Source organism: Pempheris klunzingeri, chromosome 21, assembly GCF_042242105.1.
Source record: "Pempheris klunzingeri isolate RE-2024b chromosome 21, fPemKlu1.hap1, whole genome shotgun sequence".
NCBI lineage: Eukaryota > Metazoa > Chordata > Actinopteri > Acropomatiformes > Pempheridae > Pempheris > Pempheris klunzingeri.
Genome location: NC_092032.1, coordinates 22,003,723 through 22,023,344, shown reverse-complemented (window position 1 = coordinate 22,023,344; position 19,622 = coordinate 22,003,723). Strand labels below are relative to the sequence as shown.

The following is a 19,622-nucleotide window of genomic DNA, read 5'->3' as shown; positions in this document are numbered from 1 at the left end:
TTGACACAGTAGGGATGGTAACACTGTCCACACTGAGAACAAGCCAGCAGTCTGCCCTCAGCTCCCTGACCGAAACTACCACACACCACACACATGTCCTGCACACACACACACACACACACACACACACACACACACAGCTCTTTTCATTTAACAATAAGATCAACAGTGTGGAGCTGTTTTTCTGCTCAGCTCTATCAGAGGTGAAACAGAATCAGAGGAATCAGAATTCTTTTATTGTCATTGTGCAAAGAAGAAGAACGAAACTGAAATAAAAACAGCAGCTCTCATGGACAGTGCAAACAACGGAAGGTGCAAAATACAGAACAGTGCAAAAGAACGACGGAATAAACTTTAGTGCAAAAACTGTACTGGGGGGGTATTAAACAGTCGTAACACGTGACAACAAGTCAACGTGCCTCTGAGCACAAAAGTACTTCTAGAGGTGAGTTAGGTACGTTTTGAAGAGTGTGGCTTGGTGTCGGAGGTGAACCTGTTGTCATATGGACTCTGGTGAGTAAAGGTGAAGCCTGCGTACCTGTCTGAGGGTGAAGTGGTCAGAGGTGGAGAACATCACCACCGTGTTGTGCATCGAGGTCTCCTCCTCCTCCTTCGGCTGGAACGGCTCCACGTACACACACTGACAGACAGAGAGCGTTAGCAGTATTATCAGCTATCGATCAACTGAGTGACAGCACACTGGACTGAGCCACGCCCACTGTGTGTGTGTGTGTGTGTGTGTGTATGTGTGTGTGTGTGTGTTCTTACTCCTGGTGACACAGGCAGACTATCTTGAGTCTTCAGCCTGCTCCTTCCTCTCCCTCCTCTTCCTCCTCCAACACCTCCTCCTCCTCTGGGTTTCCTCCTGCCTGGAAACCCTGAACCACGACCCTGAGAGGGGAGGGAGGGGGGGTGTATGGAAAGGGGGAGAGGGTAGATGAGGCAAAAGAGCACGACGAGGATGGATGAGGAAGAGGAGGAAAGAGGGGGACTCAAGTCAGTCCGTGGCATCAACACTTCAATGACAGAGCTTACATCACACGTATTAAGTGTTACCGTGGAAACACCAACACTGCAATGACATCACTGACATCAGCCTGACTTGAAACTTTAAAACTGTTATTTAAGGACCCTGTCCTGTTCCTTCACTGAGCCGCTACTCTTCACTGTTCAACATTCACATTTTACTCCAGGGTCACTCCTGTTTCTACCCATGATCCTCTCTGTCTACATCCTGGTGTCTGAGTGACTGGTAGGTAGTAAAAGTGTTGGAACTGGTCCAGTAGATCACCTCAGCCAGCAGCCACCAAACGGGCTGCAATGGCTGCAACGTGACCCTTTGGGACAACTGCACCTGATCACAGTAGGTCCACTAAAAGAGCTTGTTTGATCCACTGACAGGCTCAGAGTGTTATTCTAAGTGTGTGACAGCATCATGGAAAGGATCCCTACAGAGAGAGACCTGGAAGATCCTTTTGGTTTAACCACAAACAGCCGTCTCTCTGCACTCACACCAGAATGTGCACAGACAGTTCAGGTGCACTTGTTTATCCCACTGCAAGAGCCCAGAGTGGGGGGGTAAACACAGAGTTAGTTGGTGGTTAGTTACAGCCCACAGAGTTAGGGTGCGCTTCTTTACCAATCTCATGCTCCAGAGGGGGGAGTCCGGTGGACGGGGCTTAGGGCTGTCCCACCCCCCCTCCCCCGTGGAATCCTGGGAGGATGAGGGGGGGCTCGCCACCCTGCGATTACTCCACCACGAACCCTGAGTTAGGGGGGAGGTGGAGGGAGGCGAGGAAAGGAAAGAGGAGGACGGGGGAGAAAATGGGGGAGGAGGAGGTGTGGTGGGGGGTGGGTGGGGGACAAAATGCAGTAACATAAATGCAACAGCCACAAAACAAAAAGTCCAAAAATGAGTCAGGCAAAACTAAAAGTCATAATGAGATGATGTTACCATGGCAACAGCATGCAACCATGACAGACAGACGGGGAGACAGACAGACAGACAGACAGGAGACAGACTCCTGGTTGTATCTAAATCCTGCACTTAGGAAAAAACAGTTTGACCAGACTTTTCCAGGACTTTTCCAGGACCCTGACAGAGTGTCCATGTGATGTGAGGCCTGTTTATCTGGGTCACATGACATGAAGCCATGAACGTTATGCTTTACATTTTAGTCCTGATCTTCACTGATACGGTCGAGTCAGCAGGAACAAGTCGATCTAATTCAGTGACGGCGCCTCCGTCGGCCGCCAGCGTTCAGCCGGGGCTCAGGTAGGTGAGCTAACTCCTCCTCCTGCTACCACCACTGGGGAAACTGAGGAAGACCTGCTCATAGCAGCACAAACACTGACACATATTACAGCTAAGTTATCGCTGGAACGTTACTGTGACAATCAGTGTCATTAAACTATAAAACCCCATGACTTTCTAACGTCACACACAGAGACACACACAGAGACACACAGACACACAGAGACACACACAGACACACAGAGACACACAGACACACAGAGACACACACAGAGACACACACAGAGACACACAGAGACACAGACACACACAGACACACACAGACACACACAGAGACACACACAGAGACACAGAGACACACAGAGACACACACAGACACACAGAGACACACACAGAGACACACAGAGACACACACAGAGACACAGAGACACACAGACACACACACAGACACACAGAGACACACACAGAGACACACAGAGACACACACAGAGACACAGAGACACAGAGACACACACAGACACACACAGACACACAGAGACACAGAGACACACACAGACACACACAGACACACAGAGACACAGAGACACACAGAGACACACAGAGACACACACAGACACACAGAGACACACACAGAGACACACAGAGACACACACAGAGACACACACAGACACAGAGACACACAGAGACACAGACACACACAGAGACACACAGACACACACAGAGACACACAGAGACACACAGAGACACAGAGACACACACAGAGACACACAGACACACAAAGACACACAAAGACACACAAAGACACACAGAGACACACAGACACACAGACACACAAAGAGACACAGAGACACACACAGACACACAAAGACACACAGACACACAAAGACACACACAGAGACACAGAGACACACAAAGACACACAAAGACACACAAAGACACACAAAGACACACAGAGAGACACAGAGACACACAGAGACACAGAGACACACACAGAGACACAGAGACACACACAGACACACAAAGAGACACACAAAGACACACAAAGACACACAGAGAGACACAGAGACACACAGAGACACAGAGACACACACAGAGACACAGAGACACACACAGACACACAAAGAGACACACAAAGACACACAAAGACACACAGAGAGACACAGAGAGACACAGAGACACACAGAGACACACACAGACACAGAGACACACAGAGACACAGACACACACAGAGACACACAGACACACACAGAGACACACAGAGACACACAGAGACACAGAGACACACACAGAGACACACAGACACACAAAGACACACAAAGACACACAAAGACACACAGAGACACAGAGACACACAGACACACAAAGAGACACAGAGACACACACAGACACACAAAGACACACAGACACACAAAGACACACACAGAGACACAGAGACACACAAAGACACACAAAGACACACAGAGAGACACAGAGAGACACAGAGACACAGAGACACACAGAGACACAGAGACACACACAGAGACACAGAGACACACACAGACACACAAAGAGACACACAAAGACACACAAAGACACACAGAGACACAGAGACACACACAGAGACACAGAGACACAGAGACACACAGACACACACAGACACACAGACACACACAGACACACACAGACACACAAAGAGACACAGAGACACACACAGAGACACACAGACACACAAAGACACACAGACACACAAAGACACACACAGAGACACAGAGACACACACAGAGACACAGAGACACACACAGAGACACACACAGACACACAGAGACACACAGAGACACAGACACACAGACACACAGACACACACAGACACACACAGACACACAAAGAGACACACAGACACACACAGAGACACACAGACACACAAAGACACACAGACACACAAAGACACACACAGAGACACAGAGACACACACAGAGACACACAGAGACACACAGAGACACACAGAGACACACAGAGACACAGACACACACAGACACACACAGACACACACAGACACACAAAGAGACACAGAGACACACACAGAGACACACACAGAGACACACAGACACACAAAGACACACAGACACACAAAGACACACACAGAGACACAGAGACACACACAGAGACACACAGACACACAAAGACACACAAAGACACACAGAGACACACAGAGACACACACAAAGACACAGACACACACAGAGACACACAGAGACACAAAGACACACACAGACACACAAAGACACACACAGAGACACACAGAGACACACAGACACACAAAGACACACAAAGACACACAAAGACACACAGAGACACACACAGAGACACAGAGACACACACAAAGACACAGACACACACAGAGACACACAGAGACACACAGAGACACACACAAAGACACACACAGAGACACAGAGACACACAGAGACACACAAAGACACACAAAGACACACAGACACACAGAGACACACACAGAGACACACAGAGACACACAGACACACAGAGACACACACAGAGACACACAGAGACACACAGAGACACACACACACAGCTGCATGCTACAGTCTTCAGTGTGTGTGTGTGTGTGTGTGTGTGTAACATGCAGAACATCAGAGTGAAAGGAAGCAGCATCAGAGAATGACAGGTGAGGAAGAAGATGACGAGGATGCAGAGGAACACTAGTCCATTCTCCCCACGTTCTAAACATGTTCCTTCAACATTACATGTTCTCCATGTTCTACATGTGTGGTTCCTTTATTTCTGCCCCTGAAGACTAAACACATATTTCATTTCTGTTTTTGTTGAAGAGAAGTTTGAAGAAGAAAACAGTCAATCTGATCTGAGCACACACACACACACACACACACACACTAAAAACACACACACACACACACACACACACACACTAAAAACACACACACACAAACACACTAAAAACACACACACACACACATACACACTCACTAACACTAAAACACACACACACACACACACACAAACACACTCACTAACACACTAAAACACACACACACACTCACTAACACACACACACTCACTAACACACTAAAACACACACACACACACACTCACTAACACACACACACACACTAACACACACACACACACACACAAACACACTCACTAACACACTAAAACACACACACACACTAACACACACACACACACACACACAAACACACTCACTAACACACACACTAACACACACACACACACTCACTAACACACACACACACACACACACACACACACACACACACACTCACTAAAATACACACACACACACACACACACACACTAACACACACACACAAACACACTCACTAACACACTAAAACACACACACTAAAAAACACACACACACACACACACACACACACACAGATGTCAAAAGGTCACACACCTGCTTGATCCTGGCTCTGCCGGGGGAGAACTTCCTCTTGGAAATGGCCGGTTTCCCCATCCCGATTTTAGGGGTGAGGGGGAGCACAGTGGTGGGGGGGGCCTGGGGCTGAAAACATGAGAAGAGGTCAGTAGGCAGGAGGAGACAACCAGGAGGAGACAACCAGGAGGAGACAGCAGCACATTTACCTTGGAGAGAGGTGGAGACTCTCTGGCAGGTGGGGGGGACCGCAGAGGAGGTGATGGCGGGGAGAGTGGAGGCGGGGTGACAGGAGGTCTGGCGGGGGAGGACTCGGGGGAGGCCTCGGTGGAGAAGGGAGACTGCCTGAGACGGATGGAGAGGTCATCTGAGGGTCTGGAGGAGCAGGGAGGAGGTCTCAGAGTCCGACCCTTCCCCCGGCGGGAGAAGGGAGGCGGGCTGGGGGAGGAGAAGTGCAGGAGGGAGGGAGGGGGAGTTGAGGAGGCCATCAGCTCCATCACCTCCATGTCTAAAGAGGGGTCCAGCTCCAGCACAGGGCTCACTGGCTCCTCCTCCTCCACATCTGATTGGTCCTCCTGCTCAGTGCCCTCGCTCGCCTCCTTCACTTCCTCTTCCTCAATCCTCTTCATCACTCCCTCCCCCTGCTCCTCCTCCACCTCCTCCCTCATTGGCCGTTGCTCGACAGCCTCGTGAGCAGCTGCCACCTCTGATGGCTCTGACATTTCAGCAGACTCGTCCTCCTCTTCCTCCCTCTGCAGAGACTCGGTGTGTGATTGGTGCTCATCTTTGGTAGGTTCTGTTGCTGCAGCAACAGGTTCAAACTGGCTCTGTGATTGGCTGTCATCATCTGCTGATGTCATATGACAGGAAAGTGTTTTGTCCTCTAGCTCCGCCTCTGCTCCCTCCTCTGTCGCAGCTTCTGATTGGTTGGTTGGTTCCTCCTCCTGGGGGCGGTTCTCCAGAGTAGTGGAAGGAAGAGGTGGGGTGGTGAGGGAGCAGGAGGGGAGTAAGGCAGTCCTGTGAGGGGAGGTGGAGGAGGGGGAGGCCTCCAGAGAGCCAGCTCTAGGAGGAGGAGATGATTGGGGTGAGGATGAGGGGGAGTACGAGGGCTGCTGAGGGGGTAAGGCAGAGTGTGGTGTGGTGGGTTGGGGGGAGGAAGGGGCTGGTGGTGAGAGGACGGGGGAGGCAGCAGCAGTGTAAGGATGGTCTTCCTTCTGGAGCTGGACTCCTGCAGAGAGAGGAGAAAACAAAGAGGAGGCATCAGTGGAGGGAAAAACAAGACAACAAGGAGAGGACGTCAGGGGGAGGAGAAATAAGAGAGATCAGCAGCCAGCACCTGCCAGCACAGGTACACCGCCTCCTCTGAACCGCACCTGACCACAGGTAAGTGATGCTGCCTACCTGCAGGACTCTCTGAGCTGCTGTCCGGAACCTCCTCCTCTTCCTGGTTTTGTTCTCCTGCTCCGTCTGTCCTCCCTACAGCCTCCTCCTCTTCTGGACACTCCATTGTTGTCTGATGAGGCCTTTCCATCTCCTCCTCTTCTTCCTCTTCAGTCTTCCTCTGTTGCACCTCCTCGTCTGGCTCCTCAGTCGTGCTGACGTCTAGAGGAAGACGACGATGAAGAGGACGCCATAAACTCAGCAAAACAACGTTAACACTCGTATTTGTATCTTTCCCCACACGTGGTGCAGATACTCACCCACAGCGGTGGCCGACTCACTCTCTGTTTGTCTGGAAACAGACTGGCTTCCAGGACCAGCATCAGGACCAGGACTCGGGCTGGTTTCAGACTGCCCTAGGGTGGCAAGAACAGGGCTAATAGGATCAGGACCATGGCTGGCCACACATCTCAAAGGGCTAGCAGGACCAAGACTGGGACTAACCTCTGGCTGTACAGGGCTAGCAGGACCAGGACTACAACTAACCTCTGTCTGTACAGGGCTAGGGGGACCAGGAGTAGGACTAACCTCTGGCTGCACAGGGCTAGCAAGGCTAGCGGGACCAGGACTAGGACTAGGACTAGCCTCTGGCTGCACAGGGCTAGCGGGACCAAGTCTAGGACTAGCCTCTGGCTGTACAGGGCTGGCGGGACCAAGTCTGGGACTAGCCTCTGGCTGCGCAGGGCTAGCGGGACCAGGACTAGGACTAGCCTCTGACTGTACAGGGCTAACGGGATCAGGACTAGGACTAACCTCTGGCTGTACAGGGCTAGCGGGACCAGGACTAGGCCTAACCTCTGGCCGCACAGGGCTGGTAGAGACAGGACTAGGGTTAGCCTGTGTATCAGCTGATTGTATGGGGCCACAAACAGGACTATTAACTGGGCTACTGTGCACAGAGCTAGCTTGTGGAGCATGAGGAGAGAATGTCTGAGCAGGGCTCGGCTGTGAGGGGGCACAGGCTGGGGGACTAGCGGGCCTTTCACTGGTGTGGCTCATGCTAGGTATCGCAGTGTTATCCTGAGTGGGACTAGAATGGACAGGGCTTGAATGGCTTGAACTAGCCTGAGTGGAAGTAGCATTGACTGGGGTGGCTGGTCTTTGATACAAAGTGCTACCTGAGGCAGTGCTTTGTTGGTTTTCAACAGCAGACCTGTCAGGGCTGTGGGGAGGACTAGCTGGGGACTGGCTAACCTGGCTCAGAATAGCCTGCTTGGGGCTGAGAGCAGATGAGCCATCAGGAAGGGAACTGGCAGGGGTTGGGCTTGTCTGCCTAATGCTGTCTGTAGGTTTTACAAGACCAGAATCAGGCTGAACCACACTGGGAAGATCAGAGCTCTGGATTATGGAGCTGGCCACATCAAGATTTAAACTGCCCAAACTTGGACTCAGCTGTGCTGCACAAAGGCCAGAAGCGGTTCCAGTGTCGGGAGTCGTGCTGTAATGGGGGCTACCTGTGGGGCTACGATATGTTTCACGGGCCTGAGCTGAACTGTGAGGTGGGCTAACACAAGCAACAGTAGCATGTGCAGGACTGCTGTATGTCGTGCTAGATAAGGAGGCCTTTCGTCTTTGGACTAGGCCTGAGTGGGCACTAATGAAGTTGCTTTGTATGTGAACAGGACTAGCTTGACCAGCAGGTCTAGACCTAGGTGGACTGTTGATGGCACCAACATCAGCTACGCTAGCAGAGTGGGAACTTGTCTGGCCACTGTGGCTACTAGCTGGGCTATCAGTCGGCCTACAGTGTGGAGGACTAAAGCTGGATGTAGTTGGCAGGGGGGTGGTCTGTAATGGTGGAATCTGTGAGGGACTGCAGGTGGTTTGGGCAGGTGACTGATCAGGATGTGTGGGACTCCGTCTTGGCTGAGTCTGTGTGAGCTTTGCAAAACTACACAAAGAGGGACTAGCTCTCTCTTGAGCGTGCATGGAGCCCATCAGATTGTCACCACTGTTAGCGTCTGTGCGGACGGGGCTAGCATGAGCAGGGCTAGTATGAGAAGGACTGTCCAAAGTGGAGTTAGGATGAATGGGACTAGTTTCTGACAGAATAAGAACAGGGTGGTCAAGAGCTACCTCCATCTCCTCATCTTGACATGTGATGTGGTGGGTGGGTCCAGCCAGTACTGCTGCGGGGCTAGCTGCTTGTGATGAGGGGCTAGTTTCTGCAGCTTCAGGGCTGACATGGGTAAGGCTTGTCTTCTCTGGGATGAGGCTGGCGCAGGCCTGAAGAGAGCTGGCAGGGCTAGTAAGCATCTGACTGGCAAGTTTGGGGCTGGCACTAGCTGAGCTGTTTTGGATATGTATGGGGCTGGCTGTACCTTCAATAGCTTCTGAGCCACGTGATGGGCTGGCACAAGGAGGACTCTGATGGATGTGGCTCGCTGGGGAAGGAATTTCCTCCATTTCATCAGCACGAGGTGAGCAAGTTAGGCTACTGTGTTCCATTGAAGTGCGAATGTGAACAAGGCTTTCTGGTGTGGGCTTGGCAGGGTCATGAAGGGGGCAAGGATGGTCTGGGCTAAGTGCCGTAGTCTGAACTGGACCAAGCTGCTTTGGAAGTTTGCCTTCTGTGCTGTGGCCATTGGGGGGCATTGTGGACAGGTTGTGGGTGGGACAAAGAGGGGCAGGGTTACTTTCCAGTGTTTGGCCATCAAGGTTGGGACTCAGCTGCGTAAGGCCATGCTCCAAGGACTTCAGCTCTGTGGTACCGATTTGGGTACATTCCTTTGTAACTCTTGACTGTGTAGCAAGATGAGAATGAAGGACAAGCTGTGAAGGCCTAACAGGCTGTGAAGAGCTGGCCTGCACTGGGCTTGCAGGTTGTGACAGACTACACAGTGAAGCTCTGAGTGGGGCCGATGATGGGCTACATGGAGCTGACATGGACCTCAGCGAGGCACGTCTTTGGGCTGCCTGGGAGGACCTACAGTAAACTGTTGAGAGGTTCTGGTCCAGTGTAGAAATTTCCTCTGCAGCCCCACATCGCAGCTGAGCAGGGCTGCATGATCCAGGGCTCGCCTGGTCCAGTGTAGATTTAGCATCCTGTGCAGGACTCTGTGGATGTGATTTGTCGACTTCTGCAGGACTGTGCTGCCTTTGGGGGGGACTGTGCTGAGGCTGTGCGATGGTGATGTTAGTGGGACTACATGGCCTATCAAGCTGTGTCTGTGCAGTGCTGTCCTGCGCAGGGCTTCGCTGAGGCTGTGCAAGCCCTGGCTGAACCCGAGTAAAACTGTGCCCTGCCTGGGTCAGACTGTGTGGAGAACATGCATGGCCACAAGATATGGGACTACCCTGCATTAGACTCAGCTGAGACTGTGTGGCCATGAGTTGATCCTCTGTGGAATTCTGGGAAGGGATGGATGAGGTGTGACCAAGCTGGTGAGGACTGTTCTGAGCATGCGTTGAAGTCACATGGGTTTGTTGTAGCTCAGCAGGACCAGCAGGACAAGGCATAGGACTTTTTTGGAATTCAGTTGTACCAGAGTGAGACAGGGTAGGTCCTAGTGGAAGCTCTGTTGGATTAAGGTGAGGTGGGGTCAGGCTTTCCCGGATTTCTGTAGGATTGGCCGCAGGTGACGCAGGGGTTTCCTGGAGCTCTGGTGACGCAGGGGTTTCCTGGAGCTCTGTTGGATCAGGGTGGGATGATGGTGGACTTTGTGGAACCTCTACAGTATCAACCACTGTTGGTGTCGGTTCTGTTTCAAGGTCTGTTGGATCATGGTGATATGGCATTGGGCTTTGCTGTAGTTCTTTTTTATCCAAATAAGGTGGTGTAGGAATTTGTTTGGTCTCTGTGGGAGATGGCACAGGACTCTGGAGCTCTGTGGGATCAGGGTGAGACAGAGGAGGACTCTGGAGCTCTGTGGGATCAGGGTGAGATAGAGGAGGACTCTGGAGCTCTGTGGAATCAGGCTGAGATAGAGGAGGACTCTGGAGCTCTGTGGGATCAGGGTGAGATGGAGGAGGACTCTGTTGGAGCTCTGTGGAATCAGGGTGAGATGGAGGTGGACTCTGTTGGAGCTCTGTTGGATCAGGGTGAGATAGAGGAGGACTCTGTTGGAGCTCTGTGGGGTCAGGGAGAGATGGAGGAGGACTCTGTTGGAGCTCTGTGGGGTCAGAGTGAGATGGAGGAGGACTCTGTTGGGGCTCTGTGGGATCAGGGTGAGTTGGAGGAGGACTCTGTTGGGGCTCTGTGGGGTCAGGGTGAGATGGAGGAGGACTCTGTTGGAGCCCTGTTGGATCGGGGTGAGATGGAGGAGGACTCTGTTGGAGCCCTGTTGGATCGGGGTGAGATGGAGGTGGACTCTGTTGGAGCTCTGTGGGATCAGGGTGAGGTGGAGGTGGACTCTGTTGGAGCTCTGTTGGATCAGGGTGAGGTGGAGGAGGACTCTGTTGGAGCTCTGTGGGGTCAGGGAGAGGTGGAGGAGGACTCTGTTGGAGCTCTGTGGGGTCAGGGAGAGATGGAGGAGGACTCTGTTGGGGCTCTGTTGGATCAGGGTGAGATGGAGGAGGACTCTGTTGGGGCTCTATGGGGTCAGGGTGAGATAGAGGAGGACTCTGCTGGAGCTCTGTGGGGTCAGGGTGAGATGGAGGAGGACTCTGCTGGAGCTCTGTGGGGTCAGGGTGAGATGGAGGAGGACTCTGTTGGAGCTCTGTGGGGTGAGGGAGAGATGGAGGAGGACTCTGTTGGAGCTCTGTTGGATCAGGGTGAGATGGAGGAGGACTCTGTTGGAGCTCTGTGGGGTCAGGGTGAGATGGAGGAGGACTCTGTTGGAGCTCTGTTGGATCAGGGTGAGATGGAGGAGGACTCTGTTGGAGCTCTGTGGGGTCAGGGTGAGATGGAGGAGGACTCTGTTGGAGCTCTGTGGGGTCAGGCTGAGATGGAGGAGGACTCTGTTGGAGCTCTGTGGGGTCAGGGTGAGATGGAGGAGGACTCTGTTGGAGCTCTGTGGGGTCAGGGTGAGATAGAGGAGGACTCTGTTGGAGCTCTGTGGGGTCAGGGTGAGATGGAGGAGGACTCTGTTGGAGCTCTGTGCGGTCAGGGTGAGATGGAGGAGGACTCTGTTGGAGCTCTGTGCGGTCAGGGTGAGATGGAGGAGGACTCTGTTGGAGCTCTGTGCGGTCAGGGAGAGATAGAGGAGGACTCTGTTGGAGCTCTGTGCGGTCAGGGAGAGATAGAGGAGGACTCTGTTGGAGCTCTGTGCGGTCAGGGAGAGATAGAGGAGGACTCTGTTGGAGCTCTGTTGGATCAGGGTGAGATGGCGCAGGACTTCCCTGCAGAGGTGTGCAGGGGGTCTTGGTCGGACTCTTTGGTGGCTCTGAACAGATGAGCTGGACTGGGCTGTGAGTGCTCTGACTGGTGGGTGGAGCCTCTGTGTGACCTGGAACTGGTGGCGCTGAAATGCAAACGGATGGTGGTGCCTGCGTGGGGCTGGGCGATGAGGGCGGGGTGGAACTGTGTGGGACAGGAGTGTGTGGGATTAGCTCCTCCTCCTGAGGCCTGCAGCTGGAGCAGACGTAATGTTCAGACTCCGCCCTGCCCTCCCCGGCCTGGACGATACACTCTGTATGGACACACCTGTAACACAACGCAAAGATTTACACGTGTACGTTTGTTTCCAGGTATGTGTGACTAAAACAACACTGTTGTCATCCTCAGCCTCAGTGTGTGTGTACCTATAGCAGCAGATACAAGTCAGATAGTCCTGTGGTGTGTAGAGGTCGGGGGCCTGGTCACAGAGAGGGCAGGGCAGGGCCTGGTCACATGACTCACACAGAAATGGGTGATTGGCCCACTGGCCTGATGATCTCACACCACAGCGGCGGCAGATTCTGCAGTTCTGTAGGTGAGAGGTTTTAAAACACACATTTATAAGACAATCTGGTCCGACAGCAGTGTGTGTGTGTGTGTGTGTGTGTGTGTGTGTGTGTGTGTGTGTGTCTTACCTTGCAGCTCCAGCCGGTGCTCGGTGTGTGATCCAGAGGTGGTGTGAGACAGTGTGTGTGGTAGGCTTTATCACAACAGTCACATACCAGCAACACACTGTCGTCCCCTCGCAGTCTAACACACACACACACACACACACACACACACACACACACAGGACAGGTAGAAAGATTGATAGATGCACTTTATTGATCCCAGACTGGGAAATTGTATAACAACGTCGAACAGGAACTACCAACAGATTAATCAGTGGTGAAAGTAAATGTGAATTGTGTTACCTGCAGCTCTGACACACTCGACACTGAGGACACTGCCAGCCGGCCCGCCGCAGCGGGGAGGGGGCCAGGGGGGCGTCCAGGCAGCTGCCGTGGTAACACTTACCACAGCAACAACACATCAGCAGACCGCCGACTTCACCGCTGCCCGAACACAGCGCACACTGTGAGGACACTGGACAGAGACAGACCGGATTTAATGCACATTTTTACCAATTTTACAGAAAATCATCAAAATGAAACATCAAGTCCTGCTGAGCTCCATCCTCTCCTGTTACAAGGTCACAGCCTCACCATCATCACTTCATGTGTGTACCTGCGTGTGTGTGTTTTGTACACAGTGTGCGTCTCTGGGTCCAGTCCTGGTGCGCTCCGGCAGCAGCGGCACAGGGGAAGTGGTAGCTCCTCCCACAGCTCGTCTCCCGGCAACGCAGCGACGCTCCGAGCCGACGGCAGAACGCACACGCCTGAACAGGTGAGAGAAGGGGTGGGGCTTAGTGACATACCCACCGAGTGTGTGCGCGTACTTTGAATTAATCTAAATTCCACACAAACCGACCTGCGTGCATCCTGAGTCGATGGCTTTGTCCACGTAGAGCAGTGATTGGCCCTCACCGCGACACACACCCTCTGACCAGGCTGCACACTGCAGGTGAGCACAGCACTGACCTGGACACACACACACACACACACAGTGAGGCTGACAGCGGGAGGTCAGGGGTAACAGCAGGGTCAGGTGGACGTTAGCTTCCTGTACCTGTGGGATCGAACAGTGATTGGACGTTGATGTCATGTGGAAGGCCGATGGGTCCGAGCTGCTCCACAAACTCTGAGGAAGACCCCCCCTCTGAAACACACCAAACAGGCGATCGATCAATAACACTGATCGGACCGAACGAGGACACGATCAGAAATGGAAGAACCACAGTTATTATCGATACAGACTCAGCACAGATTCTTGTTTGTTCATAAAGTTTTAAAGAGAATGAATAGAAAGGACTCACCACTCTGTTCTGGACTGCTGCACCTACACACACACACACACACACACAGACACACACACACAGAGACACACACACACAGAAACACACACAGAAACACACACACACACAGAGACACACACACACACACAGAGACACACACACAGAGACACACACACAATGATACAACAGTTGAACCAGCTCTTCTCATGGGAATGTGAACTCTTACTTTGGCTTTTATTTTGATAGGGGATAAACAGGAAGTGAGGGCACTCACATGGGCGGGGCCTGGTCGCCACGGTAGCAGTGGTCGTGGCAGTCGTTGTCTCGGTCGGAGGAGGCGCGGCGGTTGAGGATGTGGAGCGGGATGTAGCCGGGCGTCGGGCCGAACACCACCAGGCGGCCCTGGCCCAGAGGAGGCTCGTCACCACGGTAACAGAAGGCACACTGCTTCAGACTGCAGGGGGAGAGAGGGGGGGAGAGATGTGGTGAAACTCAAACTGGTCCTCACACAGACAGGCGTACAATGGCGCGCGCGCACACACACACACACACACACACACCGTTTTTTGGTGTGTCCCAGGCTGGGGGTGGGCGAGCCCCCCGACTCCTCGGACAGACAGCGCTGGAACAGGGGGGACAGCGAGTCCTCGTCCTCCAGCCGGGGGCAGGGGGACGCTGGGGGACTGGAGCAGGGACTCAGGGCGGGGCTCTGCTCCATGGGACTGGCCCCACCCCCCTCCATCTCCATGGGAACCGCACCGGGACTGCAGTCCACTTCCATGAGGGCGGGGCCGGGCCGGTCCTCCCCCACCGCATCGGGAGTCGGTCTGGGGCTGGACCCGGGGTCGGGAGGTGGGCTGAGGTCCCGACACGGGGACGGGGTCCCGTCACGGGGACCGATCCGAGGTTCTTCACCCGGACTGGAAGGGGGGAGCGGAGCAGCAGGAGCAGGACTGGGTCTGTCCTCCCCCTCACCACTGGGAGCTGGGTCTGGGACTGGGGGGTCAACGTGGGGGGGGTCAGGTCCCGGCTTAGGTTCTGGACTGAGGCGATCCCGGCTGGGGTCAGGATGAGGGTCGGGTTCAGGGTTAGCACTGGATTTTCTCCTGGAGGTGGACCGACGGCGTCCTGTCGTCTCTGTGGACACACACACTCATCAGAACCGACCCGGCAGAGGAAGTAACACACTCTGGGTGAGTCTCTCTCCGTCACACACACCTGTCCTCTGGGGGGGCTTCTTCTCCGTGGCGTCCATGCTCTCCTCATCCTCTACCTGGGCTCGGCCTCGACTCCGCCCCCTGTACACACACACACACACACACACACAGTGTGGAAACCTTTATTGGACATTTTATTATTAGTTTTGTATTCTGTGTCTTTGCTAAGCGCTGCCATGACGACATGTTCTCTCCACAGATATCTTCTATATCTACTATATCTCCTATATCTACTTTATCTCCTATATCTTCTATATCTTCTATATCTACTATATCTACTATATCTACTTTATCTCCTATATCTTCTATATCTACTATATCTCCTATATCTTCTATATCTACTATATCTCCTATATCTTCTATATCTACTATATCTCCTATATCTTCTATATCTACTATATCTCCTTTATCTTCTATATCTACTTTATCTCCTATATCTTCTATATCTACTATATCTCCTATATCTTCTATATCTACTATATCTCCTATATCTCCTTTATCTCCTATATCTCCTATATCTCCTATATCTCTGTAGCCCGTTGAACCAGTAGTGTGGCTGCCTCACTTGCCCTATGACCTCCTGGACTGTCCTGTGACAAAGGAAGGGGGGGGGCTTGCCACAAACCCATGCTTTAACAGTGAACTGGCTGTGAATTAACCCTGAACTGACTTATCCAAAACAGGATGCCATTGTATGAGAGTTCTGGATGATAACGTGATGAACGCTAAAAAGACTGATAAGTGACAATGATGAAGTGATGGAACCCAAAGCCTGCCTCTGGGTAGGTGTTGTGTAAAAGGCCTCACAGTGACGGCCATAAAATTAGCACAGAGCTTCTATCGACATATACGTTGTGAACCCCCTATGAACCAGTGATTAGGACAGAAGGGTCCTGTCCGAGCGACCCCGTGGTCTCCTTCACTGGTGGACCCCTGAGGCCCAGGCCAGACTGATCACAGAGGGGAATGAGTGAATCTGTATCAACATTCTTCCATTTCTGCTATAAGTTTAAATGTGGTTAAAGGAACTGTCCAAAGTGCCCACAGATCAATTAATGCTAATTAATGTGTTCTCTTGTCTAATGGTGTAACCCACATGTTCATGAATATCCAAGGACGACCAACTAACCAATTACCACTTTTGAGGATGCTGCTTCAAATCCTGTGATAACACTGCAATTCACCAATGAGTGAGAAGACTCAGGAAGTCCATATAATTAATAATCTGTGTCTAATAAGTTAGAAACTAACCAACAGTATATTCAATCCAGGTCTGTTTAATCTGTGTCATGTGATAATTAGAGTAATGGAAGTTAATACAAACTTGAGAATGTTAAAGACTAGGTCATAGTGTGTCATGCCATTCAGGAAGTTATTTGGTAAAGACCTAATGAATATATGTATTGGAAATGAAATATCTTGATTCTGTATACCATGCAGTGTTAGGAATGAAAATGGATTTGGAACATAATGAATATGAAACAGAAATCTAATTTAGTACGTCTAAACTTTTAGTGATGACACAGGCGTCCCTCTGTCAGAGGAGAACACGATGCAGAGGATAAAACCTCTGTCTTCCCTTCTGTCATTGCTTAGCCCTTCTTTTCTGCTTTGACGTTTTTTTTTTATTTTATTTTTATTTTTCCCTTTTAAGTTTTACTTTGTTACTTATAATCTTTGTGCCTTCAAGTTAAACTTTTGTAGACCGTTCTTCTGAAGTTATAGCTGATCACTATGACTGAAAGTATTTCTTAAAGTCCTCTTAAATACCTCCTGAAACACCAGCCAGAACCAAGTACTTCTGATAGCAACTCTCGTTTTTGATAACTCTGAACTGTTGCGTGTGACCAGCGACAACTTTTTCTTAGTGAGCTTTAAATGAGTTTTGAAGCTGAGGCCAACATCAGATCCAGATCCAGATCCAGGTCCAGGTCCAGCACCCTGCCTATTAAGAGCTGAATGCCGCTGGCTGTCCTGTAGTCCGAACGGACCGACAGACGCCACCGCCAAGAACCAGCACATCGTGATCCACCAGAACCTTCAAGTTCCCGAACCACGGTGCCGAGTGAACTGAGCCGACATCGCCAAGGCCCTCCAGCCTCCTGTCTCAGCCTCCAGAGAGAGCTCCTCTCTCTCCTCCTCCCCTGACAGCTGACCCTGCCTGTGTGACTGCAGACCACCGCTGGATGCATCGCTGCTGGACCAAGGGCCCACGTGAAGTATAACAGCTGGTGTTAGTTCACAAGTTGGTGTCAGTGTAGCTCTGAGATCTATCTAAATCTGCAGGGAGAGTAGTCAGTGGATCCTCTGTGGTTCTAACTACAACGTTCTTAAAGTCAGACGGGTTCCCCTCTTCCTCCGGTACAATCTGTTTCATTCCACTATCACCAATCCAAAGGTTTATCAGCAATGTTAGTCTTCTGTCCTGATTGTTGTCTGTCTAGAGCCCTTTCTGTCTCATCCGCCTTTACAGTCATTAGTGTTCTATGTTGATATTTAGCATTTATTAATAAAAAGGTGTATTAATGCCACTTCGCTGTCTGGATGTTTCTTCATAACAAGGTCTAAGAGGATCAATGCCACTGAGAACTTACACATTTAGAACTGAGACTATTTAATGTTTAATGCTTAATTCTTAAGGTTAAAGACCTGAAGCCATCTGTGCTAAGAAAATAAGTTGAATTTCCCGTCCAATGACGGGTGGTGCCCCTATTGATACGAGAGCTTTTAATTAATTAATTAAATGGTAGTCAACCTGCTACATTTATTGGTGCCCCAGTGAGAGGCCTATATCTTCCTACATTTATTTTGGTGCCTTCCTGTGAGGTATATTTGCTACATCTCCTATATCTCCTATATCTCCTCACTCCTCATCACTTTTGATCCATTAATCATTCATATTAAACACTGATCACCTGATCAATAACATTTCCCTCTGTAGGCTCATTACCTGTTTCAGGTGTTTCAGGTCAAAACGACTACAGAACAAAATGAATGAATGAAAACGGCAGCAGCTGCTCGATGACGACAGATGAACCCATGATGAAGGTGAGCACTCTCACCTGAACTTTGACCAGGTGTCCAGGTAAACATGATGACATCACAACCCTGATTGACACCAGAGAGGCGCGCACACACACACACACACACACACACACACACACACACACACCAGGATCCAGCAGTGTGTGCGAGTGTGTGTACAGCAGGAGGTAAAACCTGGAGCAGATTCAGTCCACCACACCTCCTCAACACTGCTTATTACCCAGCATGCAACTTAACCACTTCCTCTCTAGCACATCTTGCTCACCACAACACACGCGCACCCACGCGCGCACACACACACACACACACACACACACACACACACACACACACCATGCTGCATTTCAGACACAGCAGAAAGTAGGAGATTCCAGCTCTGAACTGTGGATTTCCTCGAATTTTAAATATAATTCAGCTGAATTGTAATTAACTTGTAATTAAAAAAAAAAAGAAACACCCACAACTCAAGGGTCACGCCGACCCAACATGCCCGTAACACGCCTGTAAACATGCCCGTAACACGCCCATAACATGCCCGTAACACGCCCGTAAACATGCCCGTAAAACGCCTGTAAACACGCCCGTAAACATGCTCGTAACATGCCCGTAACACGCCCGTAAACATGCCCGTAACATGCCCGTAACACGCCCGTAAACATGCCCGTAACACGCCCGTAACACGCCCGTAACACGCCCGTAAACATGCCCGTAACACGCCCGTAACCATGCCCGTAACACGCCCGTAAACATGCCCGTAACACGCCCGTAAACATGCCCGTAACACGCCCGTAACACGCCCGTAACACGCCCGTAAACATGCCCGTAACACGCCCGTAAACATGCCCGTAACACGCCCGTAACACGCCCGTAACATGCCCGTAACACGCCTGTAAACATGCCCGTAAACATGCCCGCAGCACGCCCGTAAACATGCCCGTAACACGCCCGTAAACACGCCCGTAAACACGCCCGTAACACACCAGTAACATGCCACCTGAAACATGGCAGTAACAGACGGTAACCAGCCGGTAACCAGCCGGT

The 19,622-nt window shown here is 51.4% G+C and overlaps 2 protein-coding genes across 2 annotated transcripts in view; both read right to left on the bottom strand.

Annotated features, from left to right (window-relative positions):
* kmt2ca (lysine (K)-specific methyltransferase 2Ca) overlaps nucleotides 1-5,790 on the bottom strand; it is a 52,053-nt gene extending 46,263 nt beyond the window's left edge. Inside the window, exons 1-5 of the mRNA XM_070852790.1 lie at nucleotides 5,690-5,790; nucleotides 1,640-1,765; nucleotides 769-891; nucleotides 539-640; nucleotides 1-98 (exon numbers count right to left, since the gene is read on the bottom strand). The exon at nucleotides 1-98 is cut by the window's left edge and continues 7 nt beyond it. Coding sequence (XP_070708891.1) covers nucleotides 1-98; nucleotides 539-640; nucleotides 769-891; nucleotides 1,640-1,765; nucleotides 5,690-5,749 — 509 coding nt within the window. The 5' untranslated portion in view covers nucleotides 5,750-5,790. The remainder of the gene's footprint in view (nucleotides 99-538; nucleotides 641-768; nucleotides 892-1,639; nucleotides 1,766-5,689) is intronic.
* Nucleotides 5,757-15,419, bottom strand: LOC139221463 (mucin-2-like). The gene is made up of 13 exons (XM_070853383.1): nucleotides 14,880-15,419; nucleotides 14,594-14,773; nucleotides 14,341-14,363; nucleotides 14,094-14,183; nucleotides 13,896-14,005; nucleotides 13,653-13,803; nucleotides 13,340-13,511; nucleotides 13,061-13,175; nucleotides 12,791-12,954; nucleotides 9,004-12,692; nucleotides 7,070-7,270; nucleotides 5,853-6,896; nucleotides 5,757-5,797 (listed from the first exon to the last, which is right to left on the bottom strand). The coding sequence occupies exons 1-13, from the start codon at nucleotides 15,098-15,100 to the stop codon at nucleotides 5,757-5,759; spliced, it is 6,201 nt and encodes a 2,066-aa protein (XP_070709484.1). The 5' UTR covers nucleotides 15,101-15,419.
* Nucleotides 15,420-19,622: the final 4,203 nt, after the last annotated feature.

Coding starts and splice junctions, on each gene's coding strand:
- LOC139221463 (XM_070853383.1), bottom strand. CDS start 15,100: ATGGAAGTGGACTGCAGTCCCGGTGCGGTTCCCATGGAGATGGAGGGG. Junction 12,955..13,060: donor GCACCGGCTGGAGCTGCAAG/GTAAGACACACA, acceptor TCTCACCTACAG/AACTGCAGAATCTGCCGCCG. Junction 12,693..12,790: donor ACTTGTATCTGCTGCTATAG/GTACACACACAC, acceptor GTTGTGTTACAG/GTGTGTCCATACAGAGTGTA.